The 15,331-nt window shown below is 47.3% G+C and overlaps 2 protein-coding genes across 2 annotated transcripts; one reads left to right on the plus strand and one right to left on the minus strand.

Moving 5' to 3' along the window:
• The first annotated feature begins 6,039 nt into the window (after nucleotides 1-6,039).
• Nucleotides 6,040-10,438, plus strand: LOC109785667 (eukaryotic translation initiation factor 3 subunit B). The gene is made up of 11 exons (XM_020344264.4): nucleotides 6,040-6,325; nucleotides 6,702-6,942; nucleotides 7,420-7,566; nucleotides 7,687-7,815; nucleotides 7,934-8,062; nucleotides 8,134-8,217; nucleotides 8,291-8,415; nucleotides 8,510-8,708; nucleotides 8,794-9,329; nucleotides 9,681-9,789; nucleotides 9,883-10,438. Exons 1-11 carry the CDS (start codon nucleotides 6,204-6,206, stop codon nucleotides 10,225-10,227), a joined length of 2,166 nt encoding a protein of 721 aa, XP_020199853.1. The 5' UTR covers nucleotides 6,040-6,203; the 3' UTR covers nucleotides 10,228-10,438.
• A 2,566-nt stretch (nucleotides 10,439-13,004) lies between these two features.
• On the minus strand, nucleotides 13,005-13,930 carry LOC109785661 (uncharacterized). Its single transcript, XM_073498716.1, has 2 exons — nucleotides 13,170-13,930; nucleotides 13,005-13,118 (listed from the first exon to the last, which is right to left on the minus strand). The coding sequence occupies exon 1, from the start codon at nucleotides 13,888-13,890 to the stop codon at nucleotides 13,207-13,209; it is 684 nt and encodes a 227-aa protein (XP_073354817.1). The 5' UTR covers nucleotides 13,891-13,930; the 3' UTR covers nucleotides 13,005-13,118; nucleotides 13,170-13,206.
• Nucleotides 13,931-15,331: the final 1,401 nt, after the last annotated feature.

A 15,331-nucleotide genomic window follows, 5' to 3' on the forward strand; every position in this document is an offset into this window, starting at 1 on the left:
TTTTGGGTACACCGGTCGCAGTTTAAAGTCTCGCGGTATCCAATTATCCAGACAGATATTGGTGTCTTCTCCGGGTCCAATTCGTTTAACTAGCCCAAGCTTTAATGTGTCTCTACCTTCCACTAAAAATCGCCAGACTTGTGATGGGTTCCTGCCCAACTCTGCTTCAAGGATCAAAGATGTAGGATAATAGACAGCCTTGAGAATCCGGGTGCTCAGGGAGTTTCCTTCCTGGAGAAGACGCCAAGCTTGCCGCGCAAGCAAGGCAAGATTAGAAAGCTCGATGTCACGGAACCCCATGCCCCCCATGATTTTTGGATGTGTCTGATGTCTACTATGCAACTTTATTCTTGTAGACATGTGTTGGGCCTCCGAGCGCAGAGTTTTGTAGCACAGTAGCAATTTTTCCTCAAGTGGATGACCTAAGGTTTATTAATCTGTGAGAGGTGTAGGATGAAGATGGTCTCTCTCAAATGACCCTGCAACCAAATACAAGAAATTTCTTGTGTCCCCAACACACCCAATACAATGGCAATTTGTATAGGTGCACTAGTTTGGCGAAGAGATGATGATAAATGTGTAATATTGATGGTAGAAATATATTTTATAATCTGAATAAATAAAAACAGCAAGGTAGCAAATAGTAAATGGGCACAAAAATGGTATTGCAATATATGCTTGAAAATGAAGCCTCGGGTCCATACTTTCGCTAGTGCAACCTCTCAACAATGCTAATATAATTGGATCATATAACTACCCCTCAAAGTGCGATGAAGAATCACTCCAAAGTTCCTATCTAGCGAAGAACATAAGAATAAATTGTTTGTAGGGTACGAAACCAGCTCGAAGCTATTCTTTCCGTTCGATCCATTCAAGAGTTCGTACTAAAATAACACAAAGCTATTCTTCGCGTTCGATCTATCCTAGAGTTCGTACTAAAATAACACCAAAGCAAATTAATATTCATAATACTCAATCCAACACAAAGAACTTTAAAGAGTGCCCCAAGATTTCTACCGAAGAAACAAAGACAAGAACGTGCATCAACCCCTATGCATAGATTACCCCAATGTCACATCGGGAATTCGCAAGTTGAGTGCCAAAACATATATCAAGTGAATCAATACGATACCCCATTGTCACCACGAGTATTCGATTGCAAGACATATATCAAGTGTTCTCAAATCCATAAAATTATTCAATCCGATAACAACAAAATCTCAAAGGGAAAACTCAATTCATCACAACAAGATAGAGAGGGGAAAACACCATATGATCCGACTATATTAACAAAGCCCGCGATACATCAAGATCATGACATCTCAAGAACATGAGAGAGAGAGAGATTAAACACATAGCTATTGGTACAAACCCTCAGCCCTGAGGGTGGACTACTCCCTCCTCATCGTGGTGGTCGCCGGGATGATGAAGATGGCCACCGGAGATGATTCCCCCCCCCCTCCGGCAGGGTGCCGGAACGGGGTCTAGATTGGTTTTAGGTGGCTATAGAGCCTTGCAGCAACGGAACTTCCGATCTAGGTTAACCCTGAGGGTTTTCGGAATATTTGTGAATTTATAGGTTAAAGAGGGGGTGCGGGAGGCCACCGAGGTGGGCATAACCCACCTGGGCGCGCCTGGGCCCCCAGGCGCACCCTGGTGGGTTGTGCCCCCCTCGGGGCACCCCCAGGTGCTGCTCTGGCCCATCGGGAGTCTTTTGGTCCATAAAAAATCCACAAAAAGTTTCGCGGTGTTTGGACTCCGTTTGATATTGATTTCCTGCGATGTAAAAAACAAGAAAAAAACAGCAACTGGCACTGGGAACTGGGTCAATAGGTTAGTCCCAAAAAATGATATAAAGTTGCTATAGAATGATTGTAAAACATCCAATAATGATAATAAAATAGCATGAATACTTCATAAATTATAGATACGTTGGAGACGTATCAGTGTCATAACTTCCCAAGAAACACAAGCAGTCTTCCTCTCGCCATTTTTTGATCCCCACCAGAATTTCCTCAAGATACCATTGATGTGCTGACACAGGCCTCTAGGTAGCTTGAAACATGCCATAGAGTACGTAGGGATTGTTTGAGCAACTGACTTGATGAGCACCTCCTTTCCTCCAACAGAAAGTGTCTTCTCCATCCAGTCTTGCACTTGCTTCCAAATCCTGTCCTTAAGATACTTGAAGGACCCTTCCTTGGCTCTGCCCACATCAGCAGGAAGGCCGAGGTATTTTTCAGACAATTTCTCATTTTGGACTTCAAGGATTTGCTTGATCTCCTGTCTCAAGGTTTCCGAGCAGCCCTTACTGAAGAATATTGAGGATTTCTCCTTATTGATGCGCTGCCCTAAAGCCGCACAATATCTTTGCAGGAAGCTATCAACTCTGTTTGCCATCTCAGGTGTAGCATTAAAGAATAAAAGGCTATCATCGGCAAAAAGTAGGTGATTTACCTGAGGGGCGCCAGCTGCCACCATAATACCATGAACACTCTCATCTGGCCTTGTGGATTTCGAAAGACAGGAGAGCCCTTCGGTATCCAATAAAAATAGGTATGGAGATATAGGATCACCTTGCCTGAGCCCTCGGGAGGGACTGAACTCCTCTTGCTTACCTCCATTAAAGATGACAGAAAAAGAGACAGATGTAACACACCTCATCACTGTTTGTGTAAAACGCGGGCTAATCCCCAGTTTGAGCATAACTCTTTCCAGATAATGCCACTCGAGCCTATCATAAGCTTTCATCATATCAAGTTTTAATGCACAAAACCTGTTACCCTTCAGCTTCCTTGTTTTCATATAGGGGAGACACTCATAGGCAGATATGAAATTGTCGGTAATAAGACGTCCTGGTACAAATGCTGACTGTTCCTCAGAGACGATGTCGGGGAGAATGAGCTTGAGCCGATTAGCCAACACCTTGGATGCAATCTTGAAGATCACATTGCAGAGGCTTATCGGTCAAAACTGTGCTAAATTGTTTGGAGTAGCAATCTTGGGAATTAAAACAATGAACGTTTTGTTGATCTCCTCCGGAGAATCCTCTCCATTAAGAACTCGAAGCACCATATCATTAACCTCATCACCACACAACTCCCAGTGCCACTGAAAGAAATGTGCAGGGAAGCCGTCAGGCCCTGGAGCCTTTGTCGGAAACATCTGAAACAAAGCCGCTTTCACCTTGGCCTTGCTATACTGTGCATTAAGGGAGGCGTTCATAGAAGCGTCTACCTGGCCTGGGCGGTACGTGAGAAAGGACTTCCTCGATTCCTGCCGTATTTTCTGAAGCGTACAAATTACTGTAGAAGGATGTAGCCATGTCCGCAATCTCATGCTGCTCCTTACAGATAGTTCCGTCAACCCGTTGCAGCTCAACTATACAGTTCTTTGCCCTGCGAGCACTAGCTTTGCGATGAAAGAATTTTGTGTTACTATATCCTTCCGCAAGCCACTGAATTCGCGCCCTCTGGCGCCACATGATTTCTTCCCTTAGGCAGAGATCTACCATGCGGGCTTCTACCCGTTCCTCCTCAGTCGACGGCCCCATGCAATTTGGGAGCGAGCGCATCACCTCTAGTTGCTTCCGTAATTGGCGCAGTTCAGATTGGACCGCGTCCAAAGTGGTTCGTCCCCAACTCTGTAACCTGCCAGCAACCGAGGCCAACTTATCGGACAACTCTGTAACGGTTTGGGCTCTTCCAGTTGGGTTCCAGGCTTTGGTAAGCACATCTCCAAACCGTGTATCTCGTTTCCACATACATTCATAGCGAAAATGCTTTTGCTTTGCTCACACGCTTGTATCAATCAGTTCGGTCTCCAGAAGAATAGGGCAGTGGTCAAACTTTGCAGCGGTAAGATGCTCAACCGAAGCGAAAGGAAAAAGAGCAGACCCAGTAAGACGAAGCCAAAGCTCTGTCTAGGCGAACACGACAGAAGTGCCCTCCAGCAACTTTCTTCTCCCACATCTAGTCTAGTCCACGGTATCCCAAGTCCGCTAATCCACACACACCAACAGCTTCTCTGAACGCATCGATCTGCGAGCTCTCACGTTCATTAGGGCCATGCTGCTCTTCAGGCCTCACGATCTCATTGAAATCACCTATGCACATCCACGGGAGGGTGCTTTCTCCCCTCAATATTTTCATAGTATCCCAGGTCTTGTAACGTAGACTCCTGGTAGCTTCTCCATAAAAACATGTCAGCCTCCACTGCTCTTTACCTGGTACTGTGACCCAGGCATCAACATGATACTCTGAATAGTTCTTTATTGCAACATCCAAGGAATTTTTCCAAAAGATACAAAGACCGCCACTGCGACCACTACTATCGACTCCAAAACTAAAATCATAACCTAAAGAAGACCGAAGACCTTCAACACGACTTTTTTGTAATTGAGTTTCAACTGAACACAAGATAGCTGGCGAACTGATCTCCATGAGATCGCGGAGCTCTCAAACTGTCGTGGAGTCGCCTATCCCACGGCAGTTCCAACTTAAGATTTTCATTGGGCCTGGTGGCACCCCGTGTCGGAGCCCGCCAATAATGCCAACTTTTTTGTGTTTTGCTTCATTGGTGAAACTGATTTCCTTGCTTTCTTGGCATCTCGGGGAGACACATATGATGGGGGTAGTGGTGGAACGGCCACAAGAGCCTAGCCCACGTCGCCCGACGCTATCATGTTTCCAGCGTCAGACCCCCCTGTCGCAACCTTGGGTTGCTGATCCTGATCAGGTGTGCTACCAGACATGGCGAAGTTCAGATTCCTTCGAGCCCCCAGGCCTTCTTCATGCTCCTTTCCCCTTGTATCAGCTAGTTTCAGAGGACTTGTAACATCTTCTTCTTCTCCCTCTTCTGTTCCCGAGTCCAGCCCCGCCTCTTGAGATGATCGTTTACGCACTAGTGAAGCTTGGCGAGGCGGTGGAGCGCCCCGCCTGATCTTTCTCTGCCTCGTCCCCCATAGTGGCCACCTCGAGAAGCTCGGCCTCCTCCTTGCTGCTCCTGTGTTATCTCCCTTCTCTATGCCAACATCCAGCTTCCCCATTGCTTGTCTTTTGCCTCCCAAACTCCATCTCCACATTCCTCATGATTATGACCCATGAGTCCGCAAACTTGGCAGAAGTAGGGTATCTTCTCATACTTGACAGGGAGGAATTTTCTGCCCTCGCCCACAACGTTCAACGGAGTCACCCTGGTAAGGGGTTTATTCACCAGAACCCTAGCTCGGGCCCTTACATAGTCACCCTCATAAAAGAGCCTAGGTGAAAGTTGTGTCTCCTTAACCCGGCCGATACGACGTGCTAGCTGATCGACTACCTCGATTTTACGGTAAAGCTCTAGTATATTGTGGATCTGCGCCCAGACATACAGGCCATCAAAGACGAAGGATGCCGGATCTTGCTTGCTGTCATAATCTTCAATTAGCATCCCCATCCCCCTGAACAACTATGGTCCTCCATGAACAACTTTCTTCCAATCTCCCAGGCAAAACATCTGAAAGATATAAAGATTTTCTCCAGCCTCCCTGTACTTCGACACTTGTGCTAATCCCCAGATTGACTTCATGGTTTCGAACATCGACGATGAGCTGAAGGGGCGGGTCGTGTTTACCTTCCCGATCGCCAACCATCTCGCATCTGCTTTGTACTTCTTTGTTTCCTCCTCCCCCACAATCACATCATCCAACTCATCATCCTGGAGATCCAGGTGCTGCAACATCTCCTTCAGCTTCTTCCCAGACCAACCTGCAGAAGACGATCCCGCTTCGGCCGCCATCTAGGGTTTCGCCTGTCAACGGCTCGCCGAGTCAGGCAAAAAACAGACGGTCCTCTCCTCCTACTTCCCGGCAGCAGGACGGGCTGCACGGAGGGGCGGACCGACGGCGGATCAGAAAAACTCTAGATGGCAATGGAAGGGCCGCCAGAGGCGAAAAACCTTTAGGATTTGTTGACGAAATTAGTTACGCTGGTATCAGCAGCACATGCATTTGACTGCACTGTCAGCCCATTTGTTCGAGCGGTAGACTGAAGCCCGCCCAGGCCCACGAATGGCACGGGCGTCGCGCATAAGGTCGCTGAGAGAGCCCATCACTCCGCCGCATCCATTCCAGAACCCTAGCTAGAGCAGCGTCTCCCCCGCCCCCGCCGTCCTCGCCTCCGGGCGCCCCCCAAACCCAAACCCGCTCGCGCTGAGGAGCGAAGATGGCGCTAGCGATCTCGATGGAAGCCATAGATGCGCGCGCGCGGGAGCTTGGGATCGATCTCGACTCCGTCGACGTCGACTCCATCACCCTCCCGCCCGGCGAGGACTTCGACATCCTCAGGTATCCACCCGCACCTCCTTCCAGATCCGTCGCGTGGTTGCTTGATGGCGTGTCTCCTGCCCTATTTGATTAGAGTACATCTGTCTCATCGGGAGGATTGTTAGAATCTATGAAATAATGATTTTCTTTTGCCGCAGATTCATTCTAGTGGTGTGTAGTTTTCAACAGAATGCTTGCTTGCTTGGTTTGTGTTCAGTACACTAGTATGCTGACCCACTCTATGGCATGTTTAAGAAGAATGACTATAATACCTCAATCCTGCTTAACCAGGAGGGGAACTGATTCCGGGGCATCTTCACATTATTTATCTATATATAGCTTTCCTGGCTTGGGGTATTTCTTGACTTTGTTACCTGTGTTGCGGTTATATTTTCAGTGATGATGAGGATTTACTTCAGAATGAAGACATTCCAGAGCTTGAGATGGGCTTTTCAAACATTATTGTGGTGGACAATCTGCCGGTTGTTCCCCCAGAAAAGTATGAGAAGCTGGAGAACGTTGTACGCAAGATATACAGTCAAATTGGTGTCATCAAAGAAGGCGGGCTTTGGATGCCTACACACCCAGAGACCAAGAAGACCTATGGCTACTGCTTCATCGAATATAACACTCCGCAGGTATGTTGCTTCTTGTCAGTTACATTTATTTACTTGTCTGCATGATGGAATGAGGTAATGCCTTAATTCTGTTGCCTTTGCAACTCATGTGCATTCCTTCTATGAAAAAGGTCATCCCAGTTTCATTTGAACTATCTACCATGATTCACATTTTTACTAGTAGTTAACATGGATTGGAAGAAGATAATCAGTAGAGAGGAAACACACATGAAAAACATCTTTGTTTGGGTAGAGTTTGTTCGATTGCTTAATTAATAAGATTTTCCTGTAGAAAGACGATTGCTCGAAGCAAGAGTATTTGTACTTCTAGTTTTACTGGATTATTGCTATTATGTAATAGTGTTTTGCAGTTATGACGAAATTTATTTAAATGTCCATCCAAATCAAACTCCACTTTTGCTTTCATAAATTGTTTTGCGTTTTGTGATTGTCAAATTATTCATGTCCCTCAAAGATGATTGTTTGACAATGTGCCAGGAAGCTGAGCTTGCTAGGGAAAAAACAAATGGCTACAAACTGGACAAATCTCACATATTTGCTGTTAATATGTTCGATGACTTTGAGAAGTACATGAAAGTTCCCGATGAATGGGCACCTGCTGAAATCAAGCCATACACTCCTGGAGTATGTACCCCCCTCCCCCCCCCCCCCCCCCCCCACACACACACGCACACGCACAATGTTGTTTCTTTATGTTATGACAGGTTTCATGTAACTTGGGTGTTATATGTGTGTGTTTTGCAGGAAAATCTTCTGAAGTGGCTAACTGATGATAAGGCCAGAGATCAGTTTGTGATCCGTGCTGGGACGTTCACTGAAGTGTACTGGAACGACGCCAGACGGGCAATGCCTGAGCTTGTGTACCAAAAGCAGGTGCTTAACTTTTTGTGGATTTAGATTGTATTACAAAATGGAAATAAAGTTCATGGGAGGCCTATTCTATATGGAGAACTAACTTTAATTAATATCCTATATCCTTCTTCTTTGCCAGTACTGGACGGATAGTTATATCCAATGGTCCCCTCTTGGAACACACTTGGCTACCGTGCATAGGCAGGGCGCACAGGTGTGGGGTGGCGATGATAAGTTTGTTCGTCTAATGCGCTTTGCTCATCCACAGGTAATGGTTTCTGCTAACAGTTAATCTGTGCAATACGTGATGTTCTTTTAGCTGACAGCTACCTGTGACAGGTGAAACTCATTGATTTCTCTCCCGGTGAGAAATATTTGATCACTTACAGCAGCCAGGAGCCCAGCAACCCTAGGGACACACATGTAAGTGAATATGATAAGACTTATTTTCTGTCATGTCTTGTGTCCTATCTGACTTGCATTGTTATGCTTGTAGAGGGTCGTACTGAATATCTTTGATGTACGCACTGGAAAAGTGATGCGGGACTTCAAGGGAAGTGCTGATGATTTCACTACTGGTGGAAATATGGGTGTCTCTGGTGTTTCATGGCCTATCTTCAGGTGAAAACACTAGTTTTATAATTTGAAGTGAATGCACAACTTATTAGGTTGCCCTGAATCGATGCTTAATATGGTTTTTTATGTGTCTTTTAAGGTGGGGTGGTGGAAGAGATGATAAGTATTTTGCTAGACTTGGAAAGAATGTTATATCTGTCTATGAGACTGATACGTTCTCTCTTATCGATAAGAAGTCCCTAAAGGTAGAAAATGTGGTTGACTTCAGTTGGTCTCCTACTGATCCTATCATATCACTCTTTGTGCCTGAATTAGGTGGTGGAAACCAGCCTGCCAGGGTAAGTACAAATTGCTACAGTTACCTCTTCTAAGATGTTCTTTCAGTTAGCATCGAATGCTAAAATATGTGCTTTGTGTTAAAAGGTGAGTCTTGTGCAAATTCCGGGCAAAGAGGAGATTCGGCAGAAAAACCTTTTCAGTGTTAGTGACTGCAAAATGTACTGGCAGAACAATGGAGAATATCTGGCTGTCCAGGTAGACAGGTACACCAAAACAAAGAAGAGCATTTACACTGGGTTCGAGCTGTTCAGAATCAAGGAACGGGACATCCCAATTGAGGTCTTTGAATTGGAAAACAAGAATGACAAGATAATTGCCTTTGCATGGGAGCCTAAAGGTCACCGCTTTGCTGTTATTCATGGTGATGGGCCTAAGCCTGATATAAGTTTCTACACGATGAAAGCAGTCAACAATAATGTTAGTCGTGTGTCCAAGCTCACCACACTCAAGGGCAAGCAGGCCAATGCATTGTTCTGGTCTCCTGCTGGGCGTTTCATTGTTCTGGCAGGGCTGAAGGGTTTCAATGGCCAGCTGGAGTTCTTCAACGTTGATGATCTTGAGACCATGGCGACAGGAGAGCATTTTATGGCGACTGACATCATGTGGGATCCTACTGGAAGGTGAGCTTATCACTTAATGAATTTTTCCTGACGTCACTATCTGGTGAAGTTTACAAAATCAAGTGTTAAAGCAATAACAAACATCTACTGAATTGGTTATAGGAATTATTATACATAACCTGAACACTGGGAACATAGAGGCTCAGCTGATATTGATGGAAACTTTATTTTTCTTCACCTGTTAAAACACTCACCCTCAAATTGTATGGCCTTACTAGTTGAAAGCAACAAATAGTAATAGAGTGTTTCATTTTCCATGGATTGATTTCCTTGTAATTTAGTAGAACTAAAATAGAATGTGTTCCATTTACCACTGATGAACTAAGATGATTGTGGAACTTGCTTGTTCAGATTTCTCGCAACTGCAGTTACTTCGGTTCATGAGATGGAAAATGGTTTCCAAATTTGGTCCTTCAATGGGAAGCTAATTTACAAGATTTCAAAAGATCACTTCTATCAGGTAGAGCTTTGGTCCATACTTTGTTCTTTGAATCTCCAGTTCTCCATGCATATGCTGTAGTAATGCTTCATCCTTTACTGCATGATGGTACAGTTCCAATGGCGCCCAAGGCCACCATCACTACTTACTCCTGAGAAGGAGGAGGACATCTCAAAGAACCTCAAGCGGTACAGCAAGAAGTATGAACAAGAGGATCTGGACGTGTCCAACCAGGTGGGCGAGCTAGAGCGCAAGAGACGGACGCAGCTTCAAGAGGAATGGCAAGGATGGGTGGCCAAGTGGAAGCAGCTGCACGAGGAGGAGCGTGCATACCGGATGGAGCTGAGAGGCGGGGAGGAGAGCGACAAGGAAGAAGAGGCGGAGTACAAGGAGATTGAGGCGGAGGAGTTGGTTGATGTCACAGAAGAAATTGTTGCCTTTGACCTCGACCAGGAGTGAAAGCGCACGAGTCTCTCATGCTAGTCTCTCTGCTGCCGACTGTTCATTTTCTGCCTGTCGAGTAAATCGCTGTTGTTTTGCATGATACGTGCAAGCGGATAATTTGTCGTTCTTTCTGCCAGTACACTTTTCCTAAATTCACCGTCATGTTTATGGAGACCAAATTTTGTGGTTGGAATGTTATAACCATCATAATCTGTTTCATTGCAAATCTGGTTATTTCATTTTCTTAAGTATTTGCATGTGATATCGAAATTGTCTGAAAAACGATGCTCTTCCTGGTGTTTCACTTCAGCCTAGTTCTGTCTATTACTGTTTGATCAACATTGTGTTACACGTCAGGAGTCCGTCTTCAGAAAATACTCGCCTTGCTTATTTGGCATGCATGGCGTCATGTTTTCAGCAGAACCTCCCACCCAACTTGCGGCATTTTGGCAAGGTAAACATGTTCAACTCAGGTTTTGGCAATTGCACAAGTGAAATGCGTCCGGTCAACATCAAGTGGCAGCAATTACAGCCAAACACAGGTATGCCACGAACAAATCATAAGTGTTGAACGACTTGGTACACAGTGGCAGCCTTGTTTCCATTTGAAATAAGCAGAGGACATAGGAAACCGTTAGAAGATACTACAAAATGTAAGCAATTTTCAAATATTCATTTTTGAGCCCGTGCTCATATGCACCATATGAACAGTAAAATTGGAAAAAAGAATTCAAACTTTAGTGATAAACTGCATCAATATTTGGTCCTACGAGCATAACTTATTAGAGCATCTTCAGCCGTCCCCCAACAAGGCCCCCGGGATCGCTTTTTTGACGCCGGCCAAAGAAAAATGCCCCAGCCAGGCCCTCAAGAGCTTGTTTTTCGCTGGATTTGGCCAATAGTAGCACCGGCGAACCCACCCCAAACCTAGCCCTCTGGGGAGCAGCTGGGGACGCCGGCGGTACTCTTTTGCATGGCTGACTATGGGGCTAGTGGATCTCTTTCTCCTCTCTCCTCTCTTTTTCTTCCACATGCATGCGGCGGGACCATAAATAAAGCAAGACCAGCATGCGGCGTGCACCAATAAAAAGCAAGAGAAAAACATGAGGTGGGGGACCGGCTGGGAATAAACAAGCCCCCAACCCAAAACTTTCGCCGGCTCACCTCTGGCCGGTGAAAAAAATGGCCCTGGGGAGGCCAAACGGCTGGAGATGCCCTTACAAACCGGTGGTACCAAAAAACCTTTTCTAAAAGTATCAGCGTATGTTCTGTTGATATTTACACAAGGGGTTCATGGCGCCAGCAACAACGTCCGGTCAGCGATCCCCCTTGTGGCCTCTAGCACCAGAGCAGCATATGGTGGATGCTACAATTCAGTGACTCGTGCTAATGTAGAGTGACAACGGCAGATCCATGGCGCATCTTGATGGCCATGGCGGTGGTACAAGGTGGGAAGACATCTCACCGATTTGCTAGTGTCTTCTTTGCGAAGCATGGAGCACAGCCAGATGCGACTACCGAACAGTCCGTTATCTCTTGTGCTGATCTTTATTAGCCGGGCGCTATTAGGCGCCGGCGCACCGGCCAAACCTTTCGGCCACCCGATCTAAAAGCCGCGAACCGTCAGATTGCGTATTCTTTTTTTTTCCTTCTCTGTCTTTTTGCCTTGCATGCACAAAAAAAAACATAACAAAACGCCATCCATCCTTGCCCGCGCGACCTCGAAGCTCCGCTGGCTCCTCGCCGTTCCCCGCTCGATGCTCGTCGTCGGGGTCGGCGCTAGGCGATTGTAGCCAAAAATAGCAACGCCAGTTTGAAAGCAAAACACATGGTTCCAGCAAATAACTGATATGGTTCCAGCAAAACAATAATGTGGTTCCAGCAAAAATGATGTGTTTCCAGCGAAACACATTGATATGGTTCCAGCAAAAAACAAACATGGTTCCAACAAAAAAAACATATAGTTCCAGCAAAATATTGAAAAAGGGGTTTCCAACAAAAAAAACGATGCAACAAAAAAAGTCATGGCGTCGCCGTCGTAGCCGCTCCAACACCATCCTCGGCGATTGCAGCAGGTCAAAAAGCTGGTTCCAGCAAAAATCCTATGTAGCAAAAAACATGGCACCCCACCGTCGTGGCCGCCCAGCACTGTCCTCTCTTGTTGCAGCAAATCGAGAAACTGATTCCAGCAAAAATCAGAAGTGTTTCCAGCAAAAATCAAAAAAGGCAGCAACTTACCGCAGCCCACCACCGTCGCCGCTCACCACCATCCTCGCCGGTTGAAGCAAATCCCCGCGTCGGTTGTAGCAAATCCCCACGCCGGTTCCAGCATCGCATCTCACCGGTCGAACGTGTTACCTCGGACATCGTCGCCGGTCAGAGGACGCAACAGGCTCTGCCGCAGGACGGCCCCTACACGGCCTCGCATCCATGGGCCCGGCTCGCCGTGGCCGTGGGCGCAGATCACCGCGGTGGTGTTTGGTGGAGCAGCCATGGAAGAGATATAAGAAACAAAAGGTGGGTAGTGGCCATGGACGGCCGGCACCGCGTCGGTGGTGGCTGAGAATCCCGGCGCCGACACGCTAAGACGAGGTGGAGCGGAGCGAGATGGGAGGAATGGATGTGGTCGTTTAAGCCTCCGAGAAGATAAGGTGAGGGGAGAGCGGTGGACGGGCCCACTGAAGATACGTACGCACGCGCGACGCTCGTGCATGACCGGCCCAATTTTCAGCCGGTCCGCCGGGTACAAGCATTTACCTTATTAGCCGGGCTTCGCTGCGACGAACTTACCGTTACATGTTGTATCACTTTCTTCTTACACACCTCCCCCTCAGGTTTGAAGGAGTTTTTACAACACATCAAACACATTTCTCCTCACACTATTTCCGCATTTTTTTTTGAGGAATCTTGATCAAAGATGAAGTTTGCTGGCAATAATATCAAGCATTTCTTTTTACCAAAGCCGGTAAATGATTTGAACTAGTTGAAGACGGTTTATGTACGGACGCGCTTGAACTTCCTCCCGGCGTCGACGCGCAGCGACGTGGACGGCACCACGACCCTGCCGCGGTGATGCCTTCCGCCCCCATGGCTTCTCGCCGTGGCGTACTGCTCCTTGTGGGAGGTGAGTCTCCTCAGGCGCAGCGACCGGCGCAGCCTGTCCTTCCTCCTCTCCCTCACCGACGACGACGACCCCTCCCTCGCCCTGCCCCACCTCCTTGTACCATGACCGTGGCCACCATCGCCGTCGCTCTCCTCGTCGGAGCTCCAATCTCCAACTCCCGTCTCCACGTCCGGATGCCGCCGGCGGCGGCCGTGGTACACGCGCTTGGTGTCCCGCAGCTTGCGCCAGAGGAAGCACGACGACCCCTTCAGCGCGTGGCAGCAGCCGGAGCACGCCGCCCCGGCGACCTTGCAGGCGTTCTTGGCCACGCAGCGGACGATCCCGGCTTTGCACACGAGGTAGGCGAAGAAGAGCACGACGTAGGTGAGGACGATGACCATGAAGAGCCTGGCCAGGCTGGCGGCGCAGAGGTGCTCCAGGAAGCAGGCCACGTCCCACGTCCCCGAGCAGACGCCCTCGCAGGACGCGCCGAGGATGGCCCTGAAGGGCGCGGCGACGGCGCCGCCGAGCAGCGTGCCCACGCCGCTCGCCGCCGTGCCCACCACGGATCCCATCTGATCTGTCGTCAAGTAACTCCCTCCCTCTCTGCGGTTGATCGATGGCGTCTGTCTGGATTGTTAATCCGTTTTGTACCAAACCGTCGGCAGTTGCCTTTGGCAACGTGCGCGTTGGTTGGCTCACGTCGTCAGGTTACTACTACTACTACTACTTCAGGGCATGAGACAGAACAGATAGTACAGTAAACATTTCCCTGGATCTTTTGCCAAATTCACCGACCTTCAGACAACCTTTTTAAAACAAAAGTGTTTTCTCATGCTCATTTCGGTTCGGCAAGAACCAGGTAGGGCAACATAAATTTTGCGAAAGAAAACATTTCCTCTTGCTTCTTCTTCGTGGCGAAAAGTTTGCCGCGCTGTTCATGATGAAATCAAACTGGTGTTTTTTGTCTCTATTTGATCGTATTTGCATCAAAATCACTTTTTCTTGTCCAAGTGGCGAAATCTGCCATGCCTAAACATGGATATTTCAAGTAGGTGCTTGGAGTAGTGAAGCTACAAGATGTTACAAACAAAGCACTAGCAATAATAACAGGTAGAAACAGCAATTGGTTAGAAGCCGCAAGCGCCAGGTTACTACTGCTGCTCCAGGGAACGACACAGAACATATGAACAGTAAACAGTTCCCTGGATCTTTTGCCCAATTCACCGACCTTTGGGCAACCAACCCGAGACTAAGGTTGGTTCAAGTGCAAATTTCATCATTTACCACTTCCCGCAAGACAAAAAGGAAAAGCTAACGAGCCAGTTACATTCTCCGGGCTCCGGCGCTACTCGGCGACCCGGCAATGCCATACGACCACCGTGCCATTCATGCCATTGCAACCACCGAGGGCCAATCCCAGTCCGCACAGGACCAGACCAACCTCGGAATGGCTGCCACTGAATTCCATGATCCAACAACCAAAGATAGAACAAGCTTAACGTTCAGTGACGATAAAGTTTGTCGACACTTGAACTGGAATCAAGATACTACGGTTAGCGACTGCATCCAGTTTACAAACGATGGGTACCATGGAAGTCTTATAAAAACCACAGGATATTCTTGCTGGAAGTTTCAGACTAACAAAAGGTGCTAGCAACGAAACAAAGCCTCAGATTCTGCACGCAAGACAGGCGCGTCAGTTACTTTCCAGGGCAACGAGCATTCTTCGCTGCCTCCTGGGCTTCCCTGCGACCAAAATATTTTGAACATGAACATTGTCAGAAATCTGTGTACAACTCCTTTCCCTGAAGATCAATCCTAATAACACAGGTCAACACTAGGTGCTCTTTCCACGATTAGTAAATCGCTCCGACTCAAGAAAAGAACTCAACAGACTTGAATCCATGTAATGTAATGTATCATTTATCCTTTCACTTAACTTATGAAAACATGGACCAGTTACCTCAAAGCATTTGCGAGATCACCATTTGTAGGGTCAAGCTTCAAGCCATC

The sequence above is a fragment of the Aegilops tauschii genome, chromosome 5, assembly GCF_002575655.3.
Source record: "Aegilops tauschii subsp. strangulata cultivar AL8/78 chromosome 5, Aet v6.0, whole genome shotgun sequence".
In the NCBI taxonomy this organism is placed as follows: domain Eukaryota; kingdom Viridiplantae; phylum Streptophyta; class Magnoliopsida; order Poales; family Poaceae; genus Aegilops; species Aegilops tauschii.